The sequence below is a fragment of the Desmodus rotundus genome, chromosome 13 (genome assembly GCF_022682495.2).
Source record: "Desmodus rotundus isolate HL8 chromosome 13, HLdesRot8A.1, whole genome shotgun sequence".
Classification (NCBI taxonomy): Eukaryota; Metazoa; Chordata; class Mammalia; order Chiroptera; family Phyllostomidae; genus Desmodus; species Desmodus rotundus.
In genome coordinates, this window is record NC_071399.1 from 88,384,142 (window position 1) to 88,412,093 (window position 27,952).

The 27,952-nt window shown below is 47.6% G+C and overlaps 1 protein-coding gene across 1 annotated transcript in view; it reads left to right on the forward strand.

Moving 5' to 3' along the window:
* FAM124A (family with sequence similarity 124 member A) overlaps positions 1-26,815 on the forward strand; it is a 46,532-nt gene extending 19,717 nt beyond the window's left edge. The window contains exons 3-4 of the mRNA XM_053916777.1: positions 6,269-7,002; positions 23,418-26,815. Of these exons, the coding sequence (XP_053772752.1) occupies positions 6,269-7,002; positions 23,418-24,218 (1,535 nt within the window). The 3' untranslated portion in view covers positions 24,219-26,815. The remainder of the gene's footprint in view (positions 1-6,268; positions 7,003-23,417) is intronic.
* The last annotated feature ends 1,137 nt before the right edge of the window (positions 26,816-27,952 follow it).

Consider the following 27,952-nt stretch of genomic DNA (forward strand, 5'->3'; position numbering starts at 1 on the left):
GATTGTAATCCGACTTGAAGAACTACTCTTAGAAGATGTTGGGAGCTTTAACGTGGTATTTTTAGGATAGCACAACATTTCTTGAGGATCTGTATCTCCAGAACAGTGCCGGTAGGAGGTGGTCAAAGAACAAAGCAGCTCTCTCTGTTTGAGACCGCTCTGTTGTTGCCTTCCCCGTCTGGGCCCTGCAGCTCTCCCTTCTCAAAACTCCCTCTCAAGCAGCTGTCCTCACCCCCTGCAGTGCCAGTGGCTCTGACTGCTACTTGGGAATTTATTCAGTTGGTGGTAAATGATTATAGCTGTTGCCTCGGAAACCTCTTATCACGCCCACACTGAACATGGGTTTGTTCAGTGCAGTTTGGCTACCTGACTTCAATTTATATATCTGTTTGTTTGTTGTCTCCCTCCCCACTCCACTGTAAGTTTTAGGATGTCAGAGATTCTGTCATTCATCCCTGTGTCCTCCCGTGCGCAGCACACAATAGGTTCACAATAAACATTCCTTGATCAAAGAAACGATGGCAACTGAATGAATTCTAGAGAGAGGTATCGAAGCTTGTTAAATCCTGAGCCTTGGTGAGGCCTTTCCTTTGGAATGAGAGATTTGGACCCTCAATTAGATATACCAGCTGCTGGGAAGGAGGCGCTTTTGGGGGCGTACCAGTTTGCCAGTTCCTGAAGGAAGGCCAGTCTGGTGGGCACCAGACAGTTGAAGGTGGTGTTGTAGGCAGGCTGGCGTGGAGCCCCCGGGTGCAGAGAGTGACCCTGAGGGGTGCAGTGTGGGCAGCGTTGAGGTGGTCCAGCATCAGGATGGCAACGGGCAGAAGGACCTTCGTCCATTCCACTGGTCTCAAGTTTAGGATGTCTGCATGGGTCAGGGATTATGGGGAACTGCCCAGGAGTGATGATTGGTCCACTCCCAGCAGAAGCTCCCACCCACATGGCCCGAAAGAGCTACGTCACAGGGTCACAGCCCAAGCAAGCAGCCTGAGGTTCCCATCAGGAAACCAACAGAATGGCTCCAAGGAGGGCAGACTTGAGAAGTGAGAAAGTTCGCTGGCAGGAAGGGAGACCCCGAACGGCCTTTGACCAGTCAGTTAACATTTCACCTGCAGAATGGGGAGAGCACCTTTATCACAGTGTTGTTTTAAAGATTAGATGAGATGCTTTCTGTAAAGCTTTTAGGACAGTGTCTGGCAGATAATCAGAGCTTAATACATTGTTATTATTGTCTAAATTATTTTCTGTTAAACTTGAGGCAAAAAAAGGGATACGTAAGAGAGATGAAACATTAGAAAAAAATATAACAAATAGGTTGATAGTACCATTTCTCCCCCAGACAAGGTCTGACCGTGTGCAGTCCTTACAGCTGTTTTTGTTTTGTGTTATGAAAGGAAAACTCTAGTTCTCCCTCAATCACATGGGAAAGACTCTTCCTTGGGAAGAGTGCTCTTGGGAAGCACAAACTGATCGGAGAGCGTTTTCAGTGGCGTGGAGACAGCTCCCGTCCCGCACCAGCCCCGAGGAGGTCTGTCCGTGGCGGCTCGTGTTCGCTCTCTGTCTCGCCCTCCCGGAACAGGTGCTGCGCGCGGGCCTTTGGGAAGACGTGTAACAGATACCATAAAGGCTGAGCCTGTCCCCTGCCACAGCGTCTCTGCTTCTCCAGGGAGGCCCAGAGGCTTTTCCTGACAATTAATTATTCACATTTTCTCTCCTCCTCAAATACTTGGTTTTCTGTCCAGCTCCACGGAGGCAGATTTTTTCCTCTGGGGTGTGTGTAACCCTAGCACCCCAATGACAGTATGGCGGTGCCTTCTGCAGCCCTTCGAGCCTGTTTATTTTAGGCTCACGTTCGGCAGGCACATGCTGGCCGCAGCTAGGGCAACTAACGCCAATGCTCGCCCTCCCTCCTGTTTTCAGGGTAGGAGTTGGGCCACTGACATCTCCCTGATTCTTGCAGTGCACAGGGAGGGAGCTCTGGAGACAGGCCAGCTGGCTGCCCCCAGAGCTGCCCAGGCGAGCTGGTGCCGAGCCGGTGCTCAAGCCTGTCAGCCCACCCCCTGCTCCGAGGCTGGGCATCTTGCCCTTTAGCAAAGCTGTGAACATTCACTCAGCCGCGCAGGCTCAGTGTGGCCTTTGTTACTGCTCTCTGGGAAACCTTTGTGCAGCTGACAGAAGTGGCCGGTGCTGAGCACCCTGGAGTGCTGTGTCGGAGACTCAGAGGCTGCGTGCACCCAGGCCGCGCCCACTGCCCGCAGGCTTTCTCTGTAGCAGGCTAACACCTTCTTTTCACTGCTACACCCACCTGCGTGCTGGCCTGTTTCACTGTCTCTGCAGGTGGTACTCAGGTGTAAAGACCTGGGCATTGGCCATCAGGGATGTGGTTTCCGGGTTACTCTTCCTCAGGGACCCAGGGCCAGGAGAAGGACATGTAAATGGGTGCCCAAGACATGAAGCTATTGGCTGGCAGCCAAGAAGCTGGCCAGTTAGAAGGAGGCAGGAGAGGCGTAGAGAGAGGTGGGATAGTAGCGATGTGGTCAGAGATGGCTGGAGAGTGACCACTGCTCATTCTGCTGTGACACCAATACAGCAGAGAGCGTGAGCACACTCAGTGGTGTGACTCTGCACACCAAGTCTGGTGTGCTAGCTGACAGGGGCAGGTTGCTTCACCCCTTCGTGCCTCAATTTCCTGCTCTCTCAAATGGCGATGATAATAGCACCCCCCCCCGCCCCAGGGTAGCCATGATGGTCAAATGAGTTCATATACATAAAACAGCAAGAAAGCACCAACCCGCCCACAGTGAACGCCACACAAGTGTCAGCGAGCAGTGTCCCTGCAGGTACGTGGCCACACGCGCACCTGAGCTTGGGGCAGGATCCAAACAGGATCACCTGCCGGCTCAGACAGTCTCCTCTCCCAGACACTGTCTCTGCAACACGTGTTCTTCCCCCCTCCCCACCTCACAGAAACCGTCTGTAATTTTCTCGAGTAAATTTTGTCCTGAAATTGTTCAAGGCCTTTCTGCCCCTTTTCCTCTCTCGTGAGCATCCATTCACGTTCCGCAAAGTCACACGTCTCCACTGCTGGGAGACCAGGGCACTGCGGAAAAGCGAAATGTGCATTTTAGATGATTGTGGTATCTTCTCCTCTCACTACTGGAGTTCCTGGCTGATGGGAAATTTCCGTGGTTGGCATTTCACCACTTTCGTTTCTCCTGCACTTCTGCTGCTAGCGATGCAAATAATGTTCAGCGAAACAGAACGTGGCCAGGTGAGCAGAAAGAGCAAGCAAAGAAAAGGAACAGAATAATCCATGAATTCAGGTTGTCTTTTGAGCCATCAGGATGAATTTTCCCTGATTCAGATGAATACGCGGGCATATGTTTATGAGACAGCTGCACAAAGGCGGGAATATGGTCCAAAGGTAACTGGCCCGTCTTTAAAGTCAGCCCATCACCTAAGCAATGCGCAGGTCCCATGGCCAATGGGACTTTTCTCCTAGAAGTCATTCAGACACCTCTAGCCAACATGGGCAAAGTGGAACTTCTCATCTTTCCCCACAGACTTGCCCTTCTTCCAAAATTCATTAGCTCAGGTAAGCATCAACATCAGACCAGTTGCTCAAGCTAGAAATATCAAGGTATACGCCTCCTGCTTTTCCTGCTCCCACCCCCAGGCCATGTGGCAATCAGGCATGCCTCCTGAGTAGCTCCCAAATCCATGCTTCTTCTGTACACCCAAAGACTCTGCCTACATCTATACTATTGCGATGTAACAACCACCCTCAAACAGTGGCTTAAAACAGCCACATGCTTTGGGTCAGCCGATGTAGACTAAGCTTCGCTGGGTGGCTCGTACCATGTGTCTTGGGTGTCTGAGGTTGGCACCCAAACTAACCTCAGTCTTAAATGTTAGACTTGAAACCATAAAAATCCTAGAAGTAATATAGGCAGTAAAATCTCGGACATTTCCCATAGCAACATATTTTCTGATATATCTCCTCAGACAAGGAAAACAAAAGAAAAAACGAGCAAATGGGACTATATCAAACTAAGAAGTTTTTGCATGGCAAAGAAAACCATCAGCAAAACAATAAGACAACCCACTGAGTGGGAGAATATATTTGCTGCTGCAACTTAGAAGGGTTAATATCCAAGATTTATAAGGAAATTTTAAAATGCAGCACCCAAATAAGCAAATAATCTAATTAAGAAATGGGCAAAGGACCTGAATAGACACTTCTCCAGAGGACGTACAAGTGGCCAACAGACATATGAAAAGATGCTCAATGTCACTAATCATCAGAGAAATGAAAATCATAACCACAGTGAGATATCACTGCACACCTGTCAGAATGGCCGTCATCAATAAATCAACAAACAACAAGTGCTGGCGAGGATGTGGAGAAAGGGGAACCCTTGTGCAGTGTTGGTGGGAATGCAGACTGGTGCAGCCACTGTGGAAAGCAGTGTGGAGATACCCCAAAAAATTAGAAATGGAACTGCCTGTGATTCAGCAATTCCACTTCTATGAATTTATCTGAGAAAACCTAAGACATTAATTCAAAAGAATATTTGCACCCCTATGTTCACAGCAGCGCTACTTACAACAGCCAGGATTTGGAAGCAGCCCAAGTGCCCATTAGTAAATGAGTGGGTAAAACAGCTATGGTGCATTTATACAATGGAACGCTACTTGGCAGTAACAAAGAAAAGTTTACGCTTTGAGACAGCCTTGATGGCCCTGGAGAACATTATGCTGGGTGGAATAAGCCAGTCAGAGAAAGACAAGTCACATATCATTTCATTCATATGCAGAATCTAATGAACAAACTGAACTAACAAGCAAAATAGAGACAGACTCATCGATAGAGAGCAGGCTGACAGCTCTGAGGGGGTTGGGAGGATTGTGGGGGCTGGAAGGATTGAGCAAAATAAAAAAAAGAGACAGAACTCATGGACATGGACAGCGGTGTGGTGATTGCAGAGGGGAGGGGGTGATAAATGGCAATGGGAAAAAACATAATAAATGAAATAATATTGTTATAAATGAAAGAAAAGAAAGTATGCCATTCAAGTTCTATCAATAAAACAGCTGATTTGAAAAGTATCTCATAGTATTGAAGCAGGGTGTTGAAATATAACTTCAGTGTCTTACAAAAGATTTTTTTACTGTGATTTCATAAAACATTGGCCTTGACCTTGGTCCAGTAAGAGTACGACTGTGTGTATTCCTAGCAGGGGGCAGCGTATTTGCTGCCAAGGTGATGCTCAGTAAATGTGCATCTGAGCAAAGCATCATTATTCATTATACTTATATAATTTTTGTGGGGTTTAGCAGAGCGCAGCAAAACGTCATCACACTTCTCACTCATCCAGGAGAAGAAAATAAAATAAATAAATGAGTGAATAAATAATAAAAAGATTTCTCGACTGCCCTTGGATAAATCACAAAGCCTATATAAATGCAAATAGAGCGCATCTTTTAAAAGAGCAAGACTTTTATCAGGTCATTTGATAAAATATGCTGAATATTTGTGAATTATAAATACGCTGGTGTGGCCAGCAGACCGTTCACCCCATTGAAAAGTGTTGCCCTGTTAAACAGTCACCGTCTCCAAATGCCCTGCCAGAGGACACAGGGAGGGTCACTGGCCCATTTAGGCTGCACAGGCTTCTGGGTGGACATGGCCGGAGGAGAGGCCTGAAATTGTCACTACACAGGCAGTAATGGTGCCACCTTGAGACTCCCGCCCCTAACTGTAGCCCCAGTAAGCTCGGAAACGCGAACTCTGTGCTTGTCCCTGGACTGTCCTTCCCTGTGTTTGCAGCGACAAGGTGACCAGGACACTGTGGGCAGGAGGCCTGGTCAGCTAGGGCTTGATCTGTGAATCAGAGCTGTGCACTTACCGCTACAGCATCTTCTCCACTGAGCCTGTTACCCCTTCCCGATCAGTGGAGACTTGACTTTGTACTGCCTGATAGAAAATATGTTCTACCTGGTGAAGTGCAGCAGCCAAGTTTTCCTGACCCGGCCCAGCTTGGGAACCATTCGCTGCGATGGTTCTTCAGCTCGCGGGCTGCTGGGGTCCTGCGACAGTAGCTTTTGCGCATGAACTTGGGATCAGAAAATCATAACAATCATGGAGCCAGTTCAGTTAGAATTTAGCTTCTCGTCCTGCCGAGGTTTTGCATATCATCACGGGACAGCTGAATGACAAGAGTCACTATTTGGGGTTTTTTGTTTGTTTTTCTTTTTGTGCCCCCAGGTGAGCTTTCTGTGGAGGAGGCGCAGGACCCTTTCCTGGTGAGCATCCACATCATTGCAGATCCTGGGGAATCCCAGCCCCTGCAGGAGGCCATCGACAAGGTCTTGGCCTGGATCCACCCCGACCTGCAGCTGTTCCGGGTGTCTGAACGCAGGGCGGCCCGGAGGCGCAGGAGGGCCCCGCGGGGGACGCAGCCCGCGCTGGCCGTGCTTCTGTTCCTGCAGGAGGACTTCGGCGAAGAGCACATCCTGCGGCTGCACCGCGCGCTGCGGCGGCCGCCTTGGCGCCACCACCACACCGAGCGCGTGCCCGGCAAGCTCCTGCCCTACCTGCCGGGCAGCCAGGACTTCTTCACGCTGGCGCCCGGGACGCCGCTGTGGGCCGTCCGGCCCGTGCACTACGGCCGCGAGATCGTGCGCTTCACCGTCTACTGCCGCCACGACCACTACGCCGACAGCCTCAAGTTCTACGAGCTGATCCTCAGGCGCAGCCCCAGCCAGCGGAAGAAGGACTTCTGCATCTTCCCCATCTTCTCCAACCTGGAGGTGGACATCCAGTTCTCGCTCAAGAGGCTGCCCTGCGATCAGAGCCCGGCCCCCACGGACTCCGCCGTGCTGGAGTTCCGCGTCAAGGACCTGGGCGAGCTCGTGCCCCTGCTGCCCAACCCCTGCAGCCCCATCAGTGAGGGGCGCTGGCAGACGGAGGACCACGACGGGAACAGGATCCTTCTGCAGGTACCCCGGGCGGGGGCTCCGTCTGTGTCTGTCTGTTTGGGGGGAAAGGGGAAAAGTGGGTTGGCTCTGCTAGAACCCCGAGTGAGCCCCTGTTACAGAGCCACGAGGTCAGAGAAAGAAGGCACCCGCGGCCTCAGACTGGGTCACGGTGTCCGTAGGGCACCCGAACCACGGCGGAGGGCACTTTCCATGGGTTCTTTTCACTGTACATCGTGACCACATGCTTCAGGCAAGCGACTGCCAGCCCCACCCCACGCCCACTCCCCGCCTCTTCACCCACCGGTGTTGGCGCTCCCTTAAACACTAGTGGCTCCTGGAGATTACAGGGGCGCTCATATCCTGGGGCGCTTGCTATGAAAGATTCCTGAACGCATCCCTCACACTTAGGGAGTTTGACCAATGTATTCTTCTCCCCCACCCCCAACCGCCCCCAACAAAGGAAAACCCATCTACGAAAATTGTGAAAAGTATTCCATTCAGTAAGAAGAGAGCTGTTTTCTCCTTCACTCTGGTGCCGCCTTACCTTCCACCCTTCCACGGTGGGGTAGTAGGTGGTTAAAATTCAGTGATCACTTGAAAAACGACTTCCTCATAAACGTTTTAAGGAGGAGGTGATGGCGTTGGATCTTCTGGTTTCATTAAGCTTGGGAAAGGGTCACTGGACACGTTTTAAGGAAATTTCCAGTGAATTTTCTTCCCATGTTAATATTTTTATAAGGAAGAAATAAAACCAAACTACCCCCCAAAATTTGGAAATTAGAATTTTTTTAAAAAAAATCACTCTACTACTCCCACCATACCAGAGCACGTTGGCACATTTTTTTCCCAGTGTTTTTGTCATATAAGATGTATATGTCAATTTTCTTTAAAATTTTTTTTTCACTTTTTCTTCCTCATTTATCCCAAAAATATACAAAAGGAAACTTGCTAAATGGGCTTCAGACCTTTTGATTAGTTTTCTCTTTCCCACCACCAGCCTTTCCCCTCCCAAATGGAAGGTCCAAGGTTACTCTGACTTTAAGGAACTCTTCACCTGATTTTTGGCCTCATGCTGAGAGAGTGAGGCCCAGGACCCTCCGGAACACTGTGCAAAGGGACTCTGTCTCCTTCTTCTCACTCAGATCCAGCTTGGCCTCCCAGAGGTCTAGGCTCCACTGGTTTGGACTTCTGTCACCTCAAAGAAATTGCACGCTTCCCAAGGAGGCCTGGACGGGCACAGGTGTGACAGCCCAGTTAACGTGTGGCAGTACACCTGTCACTGCCCCTCACAGCAGGCTCTCAGCAAACACCTGCTCTTAAAAACCAGCCCCACAGTGCAGACACCAGCTGGCCTCAGCATCTAGAACCATCCCCCAGGCACAGGGGAGGGGAGGGAAGGGAGCTCCTGGCCCCTCTGTGGCCCCTGCTCTGGTCAGTGGTCACCAGCAAGTCTCAGGCCCGAGGCAGGGGCCCTCACCCTACTATCTGGGTGACCCCTGGCTGCCACCCCTCCCTCTGCTGTGTGGACCAAGGGTTGGGAGGGGGAAACAGTAGACCCTGAAGGGAAAGGAAAGGTGTGAAGGGCCTCAGCCGAGGAGAGGGGCAGGCAGCAGTGGGAGGCAGAGCCTGGGCAAACCCCAGGCCTGTCACACAGGGCGCTCTGCCCAGTTGCCTCTGAAGGCTGTTGGCTCGTGTGTCACCATGGTGCCCCAGCTCCCGGGAGACCCAGGGTGACTCCACCTGCCTGCAGGTCAGGCAGAGACTGCTCTCTCCGGGCCCACTCTCCTGCAGAGGAAGGAAATGGCTGGACTTGCTAGTTCTACTCGGAGCAGAAAGGACCCGAATGGTCCCTGGCCTCTTTGCCCCCCACCCCGCCCCTGGACCTCCCTGCAGCCCTGAAGAAGGAGCTTACCCCGCTAAATAGGAGGGTATTGTGTAGCCCCTGGCTGAAGTGACTGTGATGAACAGCATCGCCATGGTGTCTCATAGCGGGGCTCTCCTGTGGCCAGGGAAGCTTTTCTAAATGGGCTTCGGACTCAATGACTTGTAAGTGGGAGGGACCTTGGCTAAGACAGACACTCTGGGGAGCCTGCAAATACCTCTCATCTGCTTAGGGAAGGAAGCAAGTCAACAGCCTCTCTCACGTTGTCATACTGAGAATGTTATATAATGCTATTTAGTTTTAGTTTTATTTCTTCACTATTTCCTGATTTGGCATTTTTACATTATATACTGCCTTACTTCTAAAAACATTTTAAGTACATATATATTTCAGGATACTTGTCCTGAGTAGGAGATCAGGAAGCATGTAGAAAAGGGTAGAGAGAAAGGAATCGGGGGTGAAGTGCTGAGCTTCCTGGAAGCCAAAGCAGAACGAGAAACCCAGTGTTCATTGTTTGATTGGGAAAAAAAAAATCCAGGTCTGAAAACACAAACATCTCTGGGGGGATAAATGGTAATGGAAAAATAAAATAAAAATAAAATAAAGTAGAATAGAATAGAACAGAACAGAATTGAATTGAATTTATGGTGTTTTAAGGAGTTTGGTCTGTTAAAACGAGATCAACATGTGCTTCCAATTTAGAATGTAGTTTAGAATTGACTGATATTCACCATTTTAAGCTGAGGAATATAAGGGTAAGCTTTAGTAAATTTTTAACATTGAAACATTTAGGAGGATTCAGTATTTGCCATTTTTGATTGATTATACTTACAAAACTTATTTAAGTACTTGAAAGGTTTTGTTTATCAGAACACTGAATTAACTTAAAAAAGAAAATCAATAGTTTAAGATATTAAAGGAAATTAGTTAATTAAGCTTGAAAGAGCCCTTTTAAAAATGTGTTAATTGCTAACATTTTGCTAGGTTAGTTAGTAATGAGATTTGAGTGTTAAACCTAGTAAATTTAAGAAAGACATGGGCTTGACATTGGTAACTTTAATTAATTGGATATTAACTTTTTAAGAGTAGCTTTTGGCTATTTCTCTGTGCACAAAAGCAGGTCAGAAAACCTACATCGGTATTCCAGAATTGTAACTGAGTGACCGATGGAAGGTTCATTTAACCCCATCCAGACAGAACTGGTCCAAGTGTGAATCAGACCTGGTCCGGAAGACAGTGGCAGGCCAAGGACCCGGCTACGGGACTGGGCGAGTCCAGGCCCCGTGAGGCAATCCAGGGGGCCACTTTCCAGGAGCGGCCTCTTCACCCAGGGCTCCCCCAGGTCCCATGGAAGTGGGGATCTGGTCCCTGCCCTCAGTGGTCTCCTGCACCTCCAGGGTGAACCCAACCTGGGGCAGTGACCCTGTGCCCATCTTGGTCCTTCAGCCCTGGTGCCGCAGCAGATCAGAGGTGGTTTGTAACTCTTCAGGCAAGTGGCCAGTGGACTACAGGTCGGGCTGTGGCCCCATCTGAAAACGCAAGCCTGAAGTGGCTGCTCCTGTATCTGTGTACATCACCTCCAATCGTATCTTCAGTGGAGATGCTCATTTAATTGACACACTCGTTGCATATCTATCAAGTTGTCCCAACTTTAGGTCCTTCTGTTTCTGCGTCTGTGTCTTTTTTTTTTTTTTTTTTAGATTTTATTTATTTTATTTTTAGACAGAGGGGAAGGGAGGGAGAAAAAAAGGGAGAGAAACATCAATGTATGGTTGCCTCTCATGCGCCCCCTACCAGGGACTCAGCCCTCAACCCAGGCATGTGCCCTGACTGGGAATCAAACCAGCAACCCTTTGGTTCACTGGCCAGTGCTCAGTCTACTGAGCCACACCAGCCAGGGCTGCATCTGTGTCTTGAATAATAAGCACTTTAAAGGCAAGATTTTTTTTTAACTTAATATTTTTGCTTTCTTTTCAACCACCCAAGAAAGGCCACACACATTTCTGGCCAAGAGAGCACCTGAGGATATGAGGAGCAACGATAGTGAGTTCTTGACATATTCCTGGCACACTTCTTATTATCCCACAAAACTTTGAGGCGCTGTCCTAAATTCTCTGCTAAGTAGAGGCATTGTGATGACAAGAATAACCTCAACAGCTAGCACTTCTCCCCAGCCAGGCAGATTCCTGGAGAAGATCAGACCGGTCTTTGGTCTTTGGAGTCTACAGTGACAGTGACGTCCATGTGCCCCGAGGAGGGCTGGGTGGAGATTCGGTTCAGCCTGGGTCTTTGTTCTGCGGGGCAGTGAGTTGATCTCTTCTGATGTAGGCAGCCTTGTTCCTGGCACAGGCGTTACAAATATAGTCAATAGTTCTCTGTTTTAAATGAGTAGGCAGACGATACCGTAAGGGGAACCTTAAGTAGGCCGTAGCAGTGGTTAACACTGATGAGAATTCAAGGCTAAAAAGTAAGTTTCATTATTAAAATAGATTTGCAGATAAGAAAAAAAGTAAAAGATTGTTGCGAGGGGAATGTGGCGGTGGAAACTCACTCTTCAGAATTTCCATTATCCATATCATTTTCCAGACAAAGGTTAATTGAGAGCAACTTCAGTGTACTTTGGCCAAAATAACTGTACAGAGCAAGGGGGGGAAGTGAATGCTAATCTAATTAACACAGTGGGGGGGTCAGAGTCAGACCCAGAGAAAAGAGCACTCCTGTGCTGGCCCTGCCTCTCCCACTAGTCTGCTCAGGGCAGACTGTACCAGGCACAATTGTCTGAGTCGGTTTGCACAGCTTTTTCAGAATCACAGATTCTTGGATCTAGACGGTTGCAAGAGTTTACATCACAGAGAGTAAGGAGTTTTTTATCATATTTTTTTTCTTTTTTTCTCTTGGTCAAAATTTTATTTTATTTTTGTTGTTGTATTTTTTCCCACTGCCATTTAGACCCCTTAAGCCCCCCTCCCCCACCCCGCAATCACCACACTGTGGTCTGTGTCAATGAGTTCTTTCTCTTTTTTTCATTTTTGCTTAATCCCTCAAATCCCCCTAAAGCCCCTCCAGAGCTGTCAGCCTGCCCTCTATCTGTAAGTCTGTCTCTATTTTGCTTACTAATTCAATGTGTTCATTACATTCCACACATGAATGAAATCAGATGGTATTTGTCTTTCTCTGACTGGCTTATTTCACTTAGCATAATGTTCTCCAGGTCCATCAAGCTGTCACAAAAGGTAAAATTTTCTTTTTTTTTTCACAGCCAAGTAGTATTTCATTGTATAAATATACTATAGCTGTTTTATCCACGCATCTACTGATGGACAATTGGGCTGCTTCCAAAACTTGGCTATTGTGAATAACACTGCAGTGAATGCAGGGAGGCGTGTTTTTTCTGACTGGTGTCCCAGGATGCTTAGGGTATATTCCCAGAAGTGGGGTCACTGGGTCATAAGGCAGTTGCATTTTTAATTTTGGGGGGTAACTCCATACTGCTTTCCACAGTGGCTGCACCAATCTGAAGCTATCTAGTCAGGAAAAGTTATACTACCTAGTTATTCAGAGTATCATTTTTAGTAGTGCTAAAAATAGGTCCACGCCCCAGGCACAAGAGAAACGAAGCCTAGGCATAGGAGGAAATCGGGAAGTTGGCCTGAAACAGCTCTCCCTGTTCTGCCTGCCCATGAACATTGCCTGGGAAGCTTTTCCACTAGTGCCTGGGACTGACCCGGAAACTGTTTCAGTTGCTCTGGAGTGGGCTGTTGTTTTAAAGCTTCCCAGGTGATTCTTGGGTGCAGCCAGGATCGCAAAACACTGGTCTGCTTTATACAGTAAATTCTGCTCTGGTTTCTGCTCCTCACGGCAGGATTTTATAACAGCCTCGTCTGGAGGACCCGGCCAGTGTCTGTTGTGGCAAATGCATGCGCTCACTGATCCCGAAGATGGTGTGGGGGCTGAAGCGGAGGGCAGCCGGGGAGCACCGGGGTGACTGGCAGTGATGGCACCTCAGCCAAGTCCACCGGGGGGTTTTGAAGATGTTTAGTAGACCTGACCCCTTGGCATTGCCTCATCGTAGGTGTGGCTCCCTTTCTGGTGGGGGAAGCTAGCTCTGCCTTGCAGCTGCACTGCCCTTGAGTTTTGAGAATCCACTTTTGTTTATTTATGTCAGAGAGTGGAGACGATGCCCACTTATCCCTGAATTAACAGTAGGTGTACATTTTGAAAAACAAAAAAGGTGCTAAGGACCTCACACTTGAAGTTCAGAGAAGCACCAGCTGGGAAACCAGCCATTTCCCTCTTCAGGACATGCCGGGCGGCCCAGCTCAGCAGAACCAGAACGCCATTCACATCCACCTCCACATAAGAGAGCTGGAGGCATGTGGGGTTAATAGTTGATCTTTGAGAGAACACATCCCTTCTGCTCCCTACACAATCGAGGGAAGAGTTTGAAAAGGAGTGGTGTTAATTCTTCTTTAAATGTTTAGTAGAGTTCACCAAAGTAAATCATCTGGGCTTTTGCGGGGGAGGGAGTGCGTGATTACTTATTTAATATCCTTATTCATTACTGGTCTGTTTTGATATTTAATTTCTTCATGATTTGGTCTTGGTAGGTTATGGTTCTAAAAATTCATCCATTTTTTTCTATGTTAACCAGTTTATTGGCATATAATTGTTCATAATAGTCTCATATTCCTTTGTATCTCTGTGCTATCAGTCGTAATCTTTCATTTCTGATTTTATTTGAGTCCTCGCTCCATGAATCTGGCTAGAGGTTTGTCAATTTTGTTTATCTTTTCAAAAAAACAGCTCTTAGTTTTATTGATCTTTTGTTTTCCTGGTCTCTATTTCACTTATTTCTGCTCTGATCTTTGTTATTTTCTTCCTTCTAAATTTGGGCTTAGTTTTTCCTTTTTCTAGTTCATTGAAATATAAATTGAGATTGGTTATTTGAGATGTTTATTGCCAGAACTGCTTGTACTATACCCCATAGATTTTTATATGCTGTGCTTTTATTGTCATTTCTTTCCAGATATTTTTGATATCCCTTTTGACTTCTACTTTGACCCATTGATTTTTCATGAGTATATTATTTAATCTTCACATATTTGTGAATTTTCTAGCTTTCCTCCTGTTACTGATTCCAACTTTTATACTCTTGTGGTTGGAATAGACACTTGGTATAATTTCAGTCTTCTTAAGTTGGCTAAGACATGTTTTGCGACCTATCGTGTGATCTGTCCCGGAGAATGTTTTGTTTGCATCTGAGAAGAATGTGTATTCTGCTGCCATTGGATGGAATTCTCAGCATGTGTCTGTTAGGGTTGCTTGGTCTGAAGTGTCATTGAAACCTACTTCCTTATTGATTTTCTTTCTGGGTGATCTACACATTGTTGAAAATAGCATATTTGAGCCCCCTATTATTATTGCATTGCCACCTATTTCCTTCAGATCTGTTAATAATTGTTTAATATTTTAGGTGCTCCAATGTTGGGTGCATATATGTTTACAATTATATTCTCCTAATGAATTGATCTCTCTATTAGTATATGATGATCTTCTTTGTCTCTAGTTACAGTTTGACTTAACATCTGTTTTGTCTGATATAAGTACCCCTGCTCTCTTTGCTTTCTACTTGCTGTAAGTATCTTTTACCATCCACTCACATTACCAGCCTGTGAGTGTCCCTAATGATTAAGTTAGTCTTTTGTAGTTAACATGCTTTATCCATTCAGCCGGTCTATGTTCTTTGAATTGAAGAATTTAGTCTATTTACATTTAACATAATTATTAATAGCTGAGGACTTAGTATCACCATTTTTTTCATTGCTTTCTAATTGTTTCTTCTTTAGTTTCTTCTTTTTTCTAAATTTCTTTGGAGTTGATTTTTTTGTAGTAGTTTGCTTTGATTTTTTTTCTTTGTCACTTGAGAACCTATTATAGGTTTTTGTTCAGTGCTTATCAACAGGCTTTTATGTGTTATAGTTATAACTAAATGCATAAGAAAGTTGTACCCATTCACTTCTCTCCCCACAATATGTTATATCCCAAATTATATCTTTTTATATCATGTTCATTAACATATTATTATAGCTATTATTTTCCACATGCAGGTCTCTTGACCTACATGCAAGATTTTAAAGTGATTTACACACCACCACTGCAGTATTAGGGTATTTTAAATTTGACTGTATATTCACCTTTACCCATGTATTTTATACTTTAATAGATTTTCATAAGCAACTTTTTGTTTCAGCTTAAAGAACTCCCTTTAGCATTTTTTGTAGGGCAGGTCTGGTGGTGATCAATCTGCTCAGCTTTTGTTTGGGTACATACCTCTCCTTCATCGCCGAAGGGCAGCTGGGCTGGGTGAAGTATTGTTGGATGAGGTTTTCTTCTCCGAGCACTTGGAATGTGTCACCCCCTCTGCTGGCCTGCGAGGTTCTGCTGAGCAGTCTGCTCACAGCCCCATCCGGGTTCTTTTGTGTGTGACGACTCTTTTCTCTGTTGCTGCCCTCAAGATTCTCTTTGTGTTTTTGACTTTTGAGAGACTGGTTACAATGTATGTCAGTGAGGATCTTTGAGTTGAACCTGTTTGGGGATTTTTGAGCTTCCTGTACCTGGATGGCCATATCTCTCCCCAGATATGGGACATTTTCAGCCATTTTTGCTTTAAATTATATTTCTATCCCTTTCTCTCTTTCTTTTCTCCTTCTGAGACTCCCTAAATGAGGATATTGGGGTTTCTTTAATATGTTCCACTGTTCACATAGGCTTTCCTCATTCCTTTTATTCTAATTTCAAAAATGGCATATTTGTTTAAGTTATTAATTATTTGTCAGCTGCTTCTAAAATATGTTCTTTGAACTATTTCTCTTTTGGAAATCCTTAAATCAGTGATACTTAACCACTGATGATCCTTCGTTAATATAAACAGGAGTTCCGCCTACCCCTGTGTTTTACAGTCAGTGGCAGGGTGTTTCATAAATCATGCTGACAGTAAACATTCAGGAGAAATGCAGGACTCCTATGTGAAAGCCAAGTCTCACTGGTAAAGTAAATATATAGTAAAATTCAGAATAACCTAATGTTGTAAAGGAGAGGGGTTAATCACTTATAATGCTAATGTGGAAGTTAAAAGATAAAAATAGTAAAAATAATTATAGCTATGATAGTTTGTTACTAGAAACACAAAGTAAAAAGATGTACATTGTGACCTCAAAACCAAAAGACATGGGGGAAAGTAAACATGTAGAGCTTTATAATCTGTTCAAACGTTTCAACAACTTAAAATAGACTGTTAAAAGTGTGAGTTATTTTTGTAAGCCTCATGGTCCCCCAAAGCAAAAACCTATGTAAACAAAGAAAAATAGAATGGAATCTAAGCATGCCACTGTCGACCAAAGGTCCTCCTCATCTATTCAACAGCAGCAGGAGTCCCCAGTTTGGGATGGGGTGGAGGGGGAGACTGCATTCAGTGCAAACAGCTCAGCTGTGGAACAGGCCGGCTTTAGAACAGCTCGATTGTGATACAGCTTGGCTGCGGAAGAGCACGGCTGTGAGACAGCTCAATAGTGATGCAGGTCCATTATGCCATAGCACAGGTATGGGACATAGACTGTGAGGTGGCTCGGGCAAGACAGCCCGGGCCAGGGGGCCCTGGCGTTATAGCTCCACTCCGGTGCAGAAAGACAGTTCCAACTGCAGTGGTAGAGCTCAGATGATGTCGCAGCTCCAGCCAGGGACAAGCAGTCTCCAATGGAAACTGAAAAGTATGCTCCTCCAAGACAGAGGGGAAGCTGGCTTACATGGAGAAGAGAGCCTGTCCCAAGTCCCTGACTGGTCTACTCTCATGCAGATGAGGACTCCAAATGTTCACAAAAGCACTGTCCAAAAAGCTGTGTCCTAATTGGTCAGTGAGGATTCCAATGAGGATATAGCTGCATAGTCCCAGCCGGGACTTCAGCCCACTGATTCATTTTCTAGCCTAGGAGGCTCCTGTGGAGGGGTTGGCTCAGATGTCAGGAGCGCAGTGCGGGAGGCAGGCAGCACGGTGCAGTTTCCCCTGAGGTGCGGAGAGCATGCAGTGTGATATGATTAGCACATATTGGGCCACAAAACAGGCCTTAATGAGTTTAAGAAGATTGACATCAGCTCTAGCATCTTTTCCAACCGCAATAGTATGAAACCAGAAATCAGCTACAAAAAGAAAACTGAAAAATTCACAAGTATATGGAGATGAAACATGTTACTGAACAGTCAGTCCATGGGTCAGAGAAGAAATCAAAAGAGAAACTTAAAAAAATACCTTGAGACTAATAAAAATAGGAATATGGCCTAACAGAATTTATAGGGTACAGCAAAGCCAGTTCTAAGAGAGAAGTTCATGGCAATAAGTGCCCACCTCAAGAAACAAGAAAGATATCAGTTAAACAACCTAACCCTAACTTTACACCCTGAGAAACTAGAGAAAGAGTAACCAATGAACCAAAATTTAGTAGAAAGATTAGAGCAGAAATAAATGCCATGGAGACCCCAAAAGAAGACAATAAAAAAGATCAGTGAAAGTAAGAGCAGATTCTCTGAAATATGAACAAAATTGGCAAAGCTTTAGGTAACCTTAGCAAGAAAAAGAGAGGATTCAAATAAAACCAGAAATGAAGGAGGAGATGTTAAAATGGCTATCACAAAGATACAATGGATATAAGAGAACATGTCAACAAACTGGAAACGTAGAAGAAATGGATAAGTTCCTAGAAACATCTGACCTGCCAAGACTGAATCATGAAGAAATAGAAAATCTGAACATTCTATTTACAAGGAAGGAAATTGAATGAGTGATCAAAAGCCTCCCAAAAAACAAAAGTCCAGGACCAGATGCCCTCACTGGTGAATTCTACCAAACATTTAAGGAGAACTGATGCTAGCTTTCTCAAACTCTACCAAAAAATAGAAGGGGGGGGAGCACTTCCATACGCACTTTACCCACCAGCATTACCCTGTTGCCAAAACCAGACAAGGACACCACAAGAAAAGAAAATGTCAAGTCAATTGTCCAGACTGACAGAGATGTACGAATCTTCAACAAAATAACAGCAGTAAGAATTCAATAATACACCGTGATCAAGTGGGCTTTATTCCTGAGATATGTGGATGGTTCCGCACTCACAAGTCAATCAACATTATTTACTACATTACCAAAAAAAGGATAACAATTATACAGTCATCTCAATAGATGCAAAACAAGCTTTTGACAGGATTCAACATGCATTTGTAATAAAAAGAAAAACCCTCTCAGATCCTGGATGTAGAGTGGGCATATGTTAGCATCTAAAGCCCACACAGGACAAGCCCACAGCTAACTCGTACTCAAAGGTGAGAAACTGAAAGCTCTTCCTCTAAGATCAGGAAAAAAGACAAGGATTTCAACTCTCACCACTCTTACACAGCATGGTATTACAAGTCCCAGCCAGAGCCATTAGGCAGGAAAAAGAAAAAAAAGGCATCCAGTTTAAAAGAAGTATAGCATTACTATTTGCAGGTAACATCATATATAATGAAAATTCTACTCCACACTAAAAAATTGTTACAATGAACTAATTCAGTGAAGTTGCAGATTACAAAATCAACATATAAAAATCTGTTGTGTTTTTACACCCTAAAAAACTATCAAAAAGACAAGAAAGATATCCATTTATAATTTCATCAAAAGAATAAAAGATACAAAGGAATAAATTTAACCAAATTGAAATGTTTGTATGCACACTGAAAAATACATGATATTGATTAAGGAAATTGAAGACACAAATAATGGAAAGGTATTCCATTCTCATGGATTGGAATAGTCCATATTGTAAAAATGTCCACACAATCCCAAGAAATCTACAGATTTAGTGTAGTGCCTATCAAAATCCCACTGATATTTTTCAGAAAGACAGAATAAACAATTCTAAAATTCATACAGAACAATCAAAGGCCCCCAATAGCCAAAGCAATGTTGAGAAAGAACAAAGTTGGAATCGCCATGCCTCCTGATTTCAAACTATAGTACAAAGCTGTAGTAATCAAAACAGTATGGTATTGGCATAAAAACAGGCACATCAATCAATAGAACAGAATAGAAAGCCCAGAAATAAACCCATGCATATATGGTCAGTTAATTTCAACAAAGGAGGCAACACTGTACAATGGGGAAAAGACAGTCTCTTCAATAAAGGTTTTGGGAAAATGGGCAGCCACATACAAAAAATTAAACTGGACCACTATCTCACACCACATACATAAATTAACTCAAAATGGATTATAGACTTGAATGTCAGACCTGAAACAATAAAATTTCTACAAGAAAACACAGATGATAAGTTCCTTGAGATCAGTTTTTGGTGATGGTTGTTTCTGGATTTGACACCAAAAGCGCAAGCAACAAATGAAAGGACAAGTGGGGCCACATCAAACTAAAACCTTCTGCACGTCAAAGGTAACCATCAACAACGAGAAAGCCACCTACCAGATGGGAGAAAATACTTGCAAATCATATATCTAATAAGAGGTTAATATCCCAAATATATAAAGAATTCATATAACTCAATAGCCAAAAAAGTGATTTAAAAATGAGCAAGGAATCGGAATAGACATTTTTCCACAGAAGACATTCCCATGACCAACAGGTATATGAAATCGTGCTCAGTCATTAATCACTGGGGATAAGCAAACCTATACCACAGTGCGAGACACCTCACACCTGTTGGAATAGTTATTATAAAACAGGACGTAGCGCGTGCTGTCAAGGACGTGGAGAAAACTAACCCATGTGCACTGTTGGTGGGAATGTAAATTGGTGCAACCACTGTGGAAAACAGTATGGGAGTTTCCTTAAAAATTAAAAATAGAACTACAGTATTATCCAAAAATTCCACTTCTGGGTGTTTATCCAAAGAAAACAAAAACACTAACTCAAAAAGATACTTGCACCTTTCATGTTCATTTCAGCATTATTTACAATTGCTAAGACAGGGAAGCAACCAAGGAGTTCATTGATGGGTGAATGGGTAGGGAAAATGTAGGACATATGTACAGTGGTATTTTATTCATCCATTAAAAAAGAAGGAAACCCTGCCATTTGTGACACCATGGATGGACCTTGAGGGCATGATGCTCAGTGAAATAAGGCAAATACGGTATCTGCTCACTTACATGTGGAATTAAAAAAAAAACAAAACCCTAACTCATAGACACAGGGAACGGATTGGTGGTTGCCAGGGGTGGGGGGTGAAGGTGGTCAAAACGTACCAACTTCCCATTATAAGATAGTAAGTCCTGGGTGTGTAATGCACAGCATGGTGACTAAAATTAATAATGCTGTGGTGCATATTAAAGTTGAAAAGCAGATTAAAAATTCTCATAAAATATTTTAACTGTGTGGTGAGGGGTTAACTAGACTTATTGTGGTGATCATTTCAAGTTATATACAAATATCAAATTATGTTGTATACCTGAAATTAATACAATGTTACATGTCTACTATAGTGTAAGTAAATATTTTTTAATTAAAATATTTAGAATATTTTTAAAGACAATGTAGGCTTTGCCTGCAGGTAGTAGTCTTTGTAAGTCTAGGAAAACTACTCAGAAGACAGGGAAAGGACAAGCAAAATGGGATGTTTGTATCTTTAAAACAGAAATCTGACTTCTCACGTGAGCCCGCTGCCCAGGTTCTTCCAGGCCGCCCCTTATCGTAGGCCCCAGGTTAAAAGGCCCATTGCTGGTGCTTCATGCAGCAGACGAGGCCACACTGCTTGTTTCTGCCAAGGACAGAACAAGAGGAAATGACCTTCCTCAAAAAGAGGAGGTGAGAGAGACTGACCATGAATGACCACGAGACACCGTGAATGACCTGTGGTACCCCGCCAAGGCTGCTGGGACAGGGGCAGAGTCACCTCCACTGGAGAGACTGTCCCTGTGCCAGGGAGTGAGCCTGTTGACACCCAGCTCCTTGAAAAAGATGCTTCAGCTCAGAACTCTTAACCTCCCCAGCTGCGAACTGCCTGTGCTTGAAGTTGCAGGAGAAGTCCATGGGTCTCTCGCTGCAGTTCAGGGCTTATTAGAAGGGGGTGCAGGGGCATAACCAGATCTCCCTGGCTGGTTGCCTTAAGCAGATTTATTTATGTAATGCTCTCTGTTCCTTAGAAAAGTTCCATAAATAGCAAGAAGGGAACTACTGGGTTCCAGTGAGTCAGCTAGCCTGCACTGCTTCAAGGAGAAAGGAAGCCACTCCGAGGTCCATTGCTGCTGTCACATGGAGAAGCTCTGGAGGGCAGGCCCGGACAGCCAGAAGCCAGGGGAGCGGGGAGGTTTCCTGGGAGGAGGGCACAGGGTGTTGTTTCCCTCTGGAAAGGTCCCCTGGGGGAAGGGTTTCCCGAAACATCTACCATCATTCATCCTCAGCATCTGGTTAGTGTTTCTGGTGAAGTCAGACAAGCAGACAGGAGAGGCTGGAAGCAGCCACCAGGGGACTGGCACCAAAAGGAGGGCCGATCCTTGGCCTGTGCGAGTTGTCTTTCTGCCTCAGGGTGGCGCTGGAGAGCACCAGCAGGGCCCGACGCAGGCCTTCTCTGCCCCTGCGTGGTGCTGCCTCGCTCCTCTGTACCATCAGCCGCCCCTGCCTTGTGCCCCAGCATGCCCCACCCAGTGCCGCTCACTGGTCGCCGTGGCCCCCTTTACCGCACTTACACGCGGTAGTGTTAATTTGGGGCTAAGACCAATTCTGATTTAAAATGATCTGTGTCTCGCCCCCTGGACCTTTTTCACATCAAAGAGCACACAGAAAACTATAATGATAATATTTATGGGGTACAAGAGGCTGCTAGTCCAAAAGATTACTATCTCAGCATGCCTTCAATAACGCATTCAAAGCTCAAACACACCAGTTTGAGAAGCTCTGTGGAAAAGACCAGCTGTTGGCTGAAAGAATGAGCCAGTCTGTTTACAGGATTGAGCGATATCTGGAATTAGGCAAATAAAGACCTTAGAAGTCAAAGAAAGGAATGGTCATGTAGAAGAAACATAACTAAGACTGAATAGGCCCGGCCAGAAGGAGGGAAAGGATGTGGACTTCCCCAGCACTACACTCCATTCCCAACTTGCCCTTTCAATCCCTGCTTTGCACACCCTGGATCTCCAATGAAGCCACACTGCTTGCTGCCCCCTGAGTCCCTCGCTCACCCCTCATTCCCTGAGTTGGCCGCTCTCTCCAGCCGTGCCACTGCCAGAGGACAGCTGCCCATCTTGAAGGCTCCCAGAGAGCCCCCCCCACTGGAGTGTCCTGTCCGCTCCCTCTGGGTGCAGGTGGTCTCAGCCCCGTAGCCCTATCGTTGTGCCTGCCATCACGTTCTCTTGTCTGAGTTCCGTCTTTTTCTTCTATCCTTTCAATGAAACGTAAGTTTCATGTGGTCACAGACTGAGGCCTCCTCATCGCAGTTTCCTCACCTTTCTGCGTAATAGGTACTCGATACAGGTACATGACATTGAACAAAATGTTCCAAGTGGCTATGGGAACATCGGATTTCTGCTGAGCAGGGAGGCGGATGGGGGGAGGGGTACATTGTCTCAGCCTGCGTAATGTAAACCGAGTCAGAACGCTTTTCTTATACCCGGGATCCATAAATCAGACCGGTGATCCTATGCGAAAGAGAGCCAGACCCACTATCCCCAAATCTGTTACTGAACTGAAACTTTGCGACGTCAGGTTGCCCTGCAGGCTTGGGCTTCCAGCCAGACCAGAGGAAGAATCTGAGAGACGCAGACCCAGGCGCAGCAGAGGGCCCCAGCCTCACACAACAGAAAGAGGCTCCTGCTGAGCTGCAGGGAGGATGGGGAGAGAGGAGGACAGGGATGAGGCGTTCAGGGTGCAACTCCTGGTCCAGTGGCCAGCTGGGGCATCCCAGGGGTCAGTCCGCAGTCACAGCTTGCTTTCAGGGGTGCGGCCCCTGAGAGGCTTCCTAGGAGCAAGTAAATAAACGCTGATCTCCTGTTGGCCCCTCACTCATTGGAGATTTACCACCCCGAGCCCGAGCAGTGGGTCAGTGCTGGGGAGGGGGGTGGGGGGCGCGTGCTGTGATCACACGGTGCTGGAGTCGAGTCCCCCATCAGTCTGATCCGAGACTGTCCGCGCACCTCCCGGCCGCAGTGCTCCCATCCTCTCCGCAGGAACGTTCCCCAACAGTGGGCTGTGGTCGGAGGGAAAGACCTTTCAAGGGTTTTTTGTTGTTGTTGGTTTTTTGTTTTGTTTTGTTTTTTTGCATTTAAGGGTAATTCTTATCTCCTCTCAGTGGGCCCTCACTCCTGTGGTTCGTCTGTTGAGCCACTCCCATGTGGACTTGGAGAGGCGTTCACCATTGTGACAAGGGACTGCGTCTCCCCCTAGGTCCTCCTTGGCATCACCCCAGGCTCTGCTGCCTCTGTCTCTGCTTTAGAGCTTGGAGAGTAAAATGTATTGCCACGACGTTGCTGAAGTTTCCAGGTTCCCGGGTGACTAGCGGGATGTGCCCTCTTCCCCCTACAGGCGCAGAGGGCGCACAGGAAGTGCCCTACGCCCAGCGGAGCCCGCCACTCCTCGGAGCAGGAGCCTCACCGCGCGCCTTCGCCGAGCTCCTCCACACCGGGCCACCCCCCTGGCGGCGGCCCGCAGACCCTCCCGGACAACCCCCGCCCGGGGCCCAGCCAGCCGGTTCTGCCTGCGCGGCCCCAGCAGGAATTGGCCCCACCAGCCAGCAGCGCCCCCGGCAAGTCCGTGTTTCAGAGGAGCAAGTCCTTGTTTTGTTTGCCCACAGAGGACCCCTCCCCAGCCCGCTCGGGTGTCCCGCGGTGTCACTCGGGCACAGGTGCCCCGGGGCACTGGGCGCCGGAGTGGAGACACGGCCACCTCCTCTCCATTGACGACTTAGAGGGGTCCCAGGAGACGGATGTGGACACGGGCCTGCAGCTGTCCTCCTCGGACCTGTCGGTGGTCTCTGCCTACTCTGCACCCAGTAGGTTCTGCAGCACCTGGGAAACGCCCCTCCCCTACGAAGGGGGCGGCCACTGCTCCCAGCACCCAGGTGCCAGAGGAGGACCGCTGCCCCCTGGCAGTGGGGTGACCACCGAGACTCCCTGGGCTTCCCTCCCGCTCTTCACCAAAGGGCCTTCCCACTCCCTGGCGACAGGGGTTGCTGCTCCCCCAGCGTCTGGCGCCACCTCACTCACAGGGTGGTCCTCCGAGCTCCCTGGAGGTGCTCCCAACACCCAGCGGACTGGGAGAGACGTCGCTCCGCCCCCTGCACTGGCTGGGCCGGGGGACAGTGACCCAGAGGAATTCTATATCTGAACACCCTCTACTCTGGTTCTTTTTCAGACACACAGCTCAGCCTCCCCAGGTCTGTCTGGAGCCTGATGGTCTGTTTCATGGGATCGTTAGCCCCTCCACCATGCCGCCCATTCTAGGGACTGGCTGGGAAGATGCTGGCATTTTTATGCAAATAAATGCTCGAGCTTAAGTCGTAAAATATATTTTTAGAATACTCAATACCATTTGAGAGATGGTTTAGTGCGTTTATGCAACTCAAGTGCTCCATACAATTATTTGAAATGAAAAGAAAACCTAGCCAGCCAGAGCTGATTTGGCAGTTTTTCGTGCCGGGAGGGAAGAACAATTAAAGCCAAAATGTTGAATGTGGGGAAGATACTGGCTGTAGGAGAAATTAATGCACAGTAACATATTGTACAGCATGCTGGATTTTCCAGACAGATTCACATCACCAGCGCACAGCGACCCGCGCCCCTTTCCAGGTAGTGCGTCAGGCAGCTGGAAACGAGTCAGTCTCCAGTCGCACTTGGATGCCTTGCCACATCTGCAAATCTGGATTTACACTGAAGTGGCCCGTGTACTTTATAAGCATTTAGCATGAGTCGCACTCGATGCATTTAAATAGCGTTCTGAGTCCCAGCAACCGGATGTGCAGTCGCCTTTCCACACACACGCACCGTAAGGAGTGCGGGGCCACGGAGGATCCCTCCGCCACCTGGATTTACTGGGCTCGCTGAGGAGGAGCCGTTCACTGAAATTCCGGAGTGATAGAGGATTTAGACAGCGTGGGGAGGGGGCCTTAGGGTTCTTCAGTTTTAAAAACCGCCATCTAAGGGCTGTGTGTGTGCGTGTGTGTAAGTGACAGGAGCTACACTTGCCACTGTCTTCCCCAGTAAACGGGCCTTGCCACCCTGGCTTTTTCACTTTTCAAGACCGGGTAACATTTTAAGCAGCATTTTGGCCGCACACGTTAATAAATGCGCCTTCCCCTGCGAACGGGATGCTGAGCACGGAGTGCTCCCTGCACACACTCCTCCTGGGTGCTGGCCTTGCACCGTGCGCAGGCGCCGTCACTGAGGCCGGAGCTCCCCCTGGCCTCGGGCCTCCCTGCCGGTGGTCTGCTTCCGTTGCAGAGGGCTGGGGGTGCAGCCTCAGTTCTCTCCCACTCCAGCAGGGTGCGGTTACAGTCCCACCCGCACCAACGCCAGGGGCAGCCTGCGGAGGCCATACCACACTGTCCCGGTGCCTGTCACCTCTGGGGAAAAGCATGTATTTGCCTTGCTCCTTTCCCATAGGATCCGGTGCTCCTCGCCCGTGTTACTCACAGCCCATCTGCACCTCTCGGGAAGTGCCCACCCAGCCCAGGCCCACCCTCGGAACGCCCCCCACACGGCCCTCCAGGCAGCTGTTTCCAAGCCTCAGACTCCCACCGAAGCCTCAGTCTCAGCCATCCCTGTCTATGAAAGCCTTAAATCTTGCGCCATACACCCTGGATATTCCGAATTACAGTATTCCACTCCAGTTTACGTAAATAAAACCATGGTCTCTTGTAATTCTAGGCCAGTGAGCAAACTTTTTCTGGAAAGGGCTAGATAATAAATATCTTAAGCTTTGCCATCCGCATGGTCTCCATGGTAACTACTCAACGAAGCCTCGATCTCGTGAAAGCAGCCGTGGACAATACCTAAGGAGTGGGAGTGGCTGAGTTCCAATAAAACTTCATTCACAAGAGCAGGAGGAGGGCCTGATTTGGCTCAAGAGTTGCAGCGCGCCAATGCTCTGCTAGACGGAGGTTGGTTTAAGAGCCCAGCCACAGTCCGCCACAGAGAATCCAGGTCCGCGGCCCCTGCCGCCCTGGTGCATGAGGCCAAGACGGTGGTGGGCTCCTCAGGTCATGCCAGTGACTTCAGAGCCACAGGGAGGGGCTTCCTTCTGCCAAGAGGATTCCTAGAAGGCCACTAGCTGCCCACCTCCCACCCAGAAACGTGACTCACAATCAGTGACTGATGATGTAAAGCAACAGGCTAATGTTAGAGAGGAGGAGAGAAATAACGTGGAAGTGTTGACTCAGCCTCCAAGGAACAGGGAGTGGGGGACAAGCGCAGGAGCAGCAAAAATCAATGAGGCAGAAGTGAATGGACCAGCCGACAAGGGATGGCCCCATCCATCTTTATCCTTAATCAGCACACTCAGTTCAGTGTCCTGGCACGGACCCCTAGAATTGCCTTAGAGCTCACCTTGGATGCTCTCTGGTCCCACCCTTTTTCAGTGACCCACCCTCAGCTGACCCCGAAGGATGTCAGCAGCACCCAGCAAAAGCAGAAAATGCAAGGTGCCCCCATAACACAGACAGAAGGGAAGGGAAGCCCAGCACAGACCACAGCCCGGGGCGGGTGGAGGGGTGGTCCCTGCCCTGCCCTCTGGTGCCACAGTCGGAAGCGGCAGCCACTGTGTAGAGAAGGAACCACAGGACAAAGCCATTCCTTCCATTTCTGGTCATACAGCAGCCTCTCCCTCATCCAGGGAGGGTCCTGACACCCACGGGTGGATTGGACTCTCGGGTCATCAGTGTTGAGACGGATGCTGGTATACTGTTGGTGCTCAATAAATCTGCTCAATTTAAAAACATGGAGGTTGCCTCAAATTCTCTCTCTCCAGGATTAGGCTCCGTGACACAGGCCATCTAGATTTGAGCCCTGATTTTTGATCATTTATCGGAACCCAGTCTGCTCTCCTTGGCCTTGCAGGTGCCCCCGGCAGGCCCCAGAGGGCCCTGCTAGCAAGAGCCTTTGCCTGGCTCACAGCCTGTCCCTCATTTGCCTCTTTTCCACTAAAGGTCCCGCAACATCACTGCTTACGGCTCCACCACGGCGCCTAAACACCACCTAGTATCTGCTTTAAAGATCAAACGTTTTTCAGGACGGTCCCTAGCTGACCTGAGGAGCCCTGGGTCACCCATGGAGGTACAGTGGGGCCGCTGAAGAGGCTTTTGTGATGGTGGGAGGGCTGGTGTGTGGCTGCACCAATGGGCTGTGGCGCTGCATGCTTCTTCAGCCCAGGGGCCCAATGGCAGAGGACAGCCACGCAGGAGCCCACTGGACTGGACTGTCCAGGACATGCCAGGTGGGAACAAATGTTTACTGTGTTCAGGAAGACATCTGAGTTCACAGCTGATGTCCTCAGCCACAAGTAGGTCGGGAGAAATGCAGGTATCTCCCTATCGCCCTACCGGGCTTTCTGCAGATGAACAAATTCTCCCATCCATCAGCTAAGAGGTGCCTGAGTAGACTGGCAATTCCTGGAAGAGATTCTTTTTCTTTTTTCTTTTTTAAGATTTTATTTATTTGCTTTGAGAGAGAGGGGGAGGGAGGGAGACAGAGAGGGAAAGAAACATTGATGGGTGAGAGATACACAGATCAATTACCTCTCGCATGCCCCCAACCGGGGACCTGGCTCGAAACCCAGGCATGTGCCCTGACCAGGAATTGAACCAGTGCCTGGAAGAGATTCTCAGAGTCAAATTAACTGGAGAGTCTCTCCCTCCCAAGCCCACAGGACAGTATCAACAGCTGGTCCTGGCGGAGATACCAGGACTGAATTTCAGGGGCCGGGGGTGGGAGGGGGTAGCTGAGTAGTCCCCTTCCGCCTCTCTGCCTGAGGCCCTTGCTCCCTGGGCCTGCCTGGGACTTAGATGCCTCCTTCTGATTTGCGAGGATCCTTTTCTAACCCTCTGTTAATCCAGTTGATGAGATACT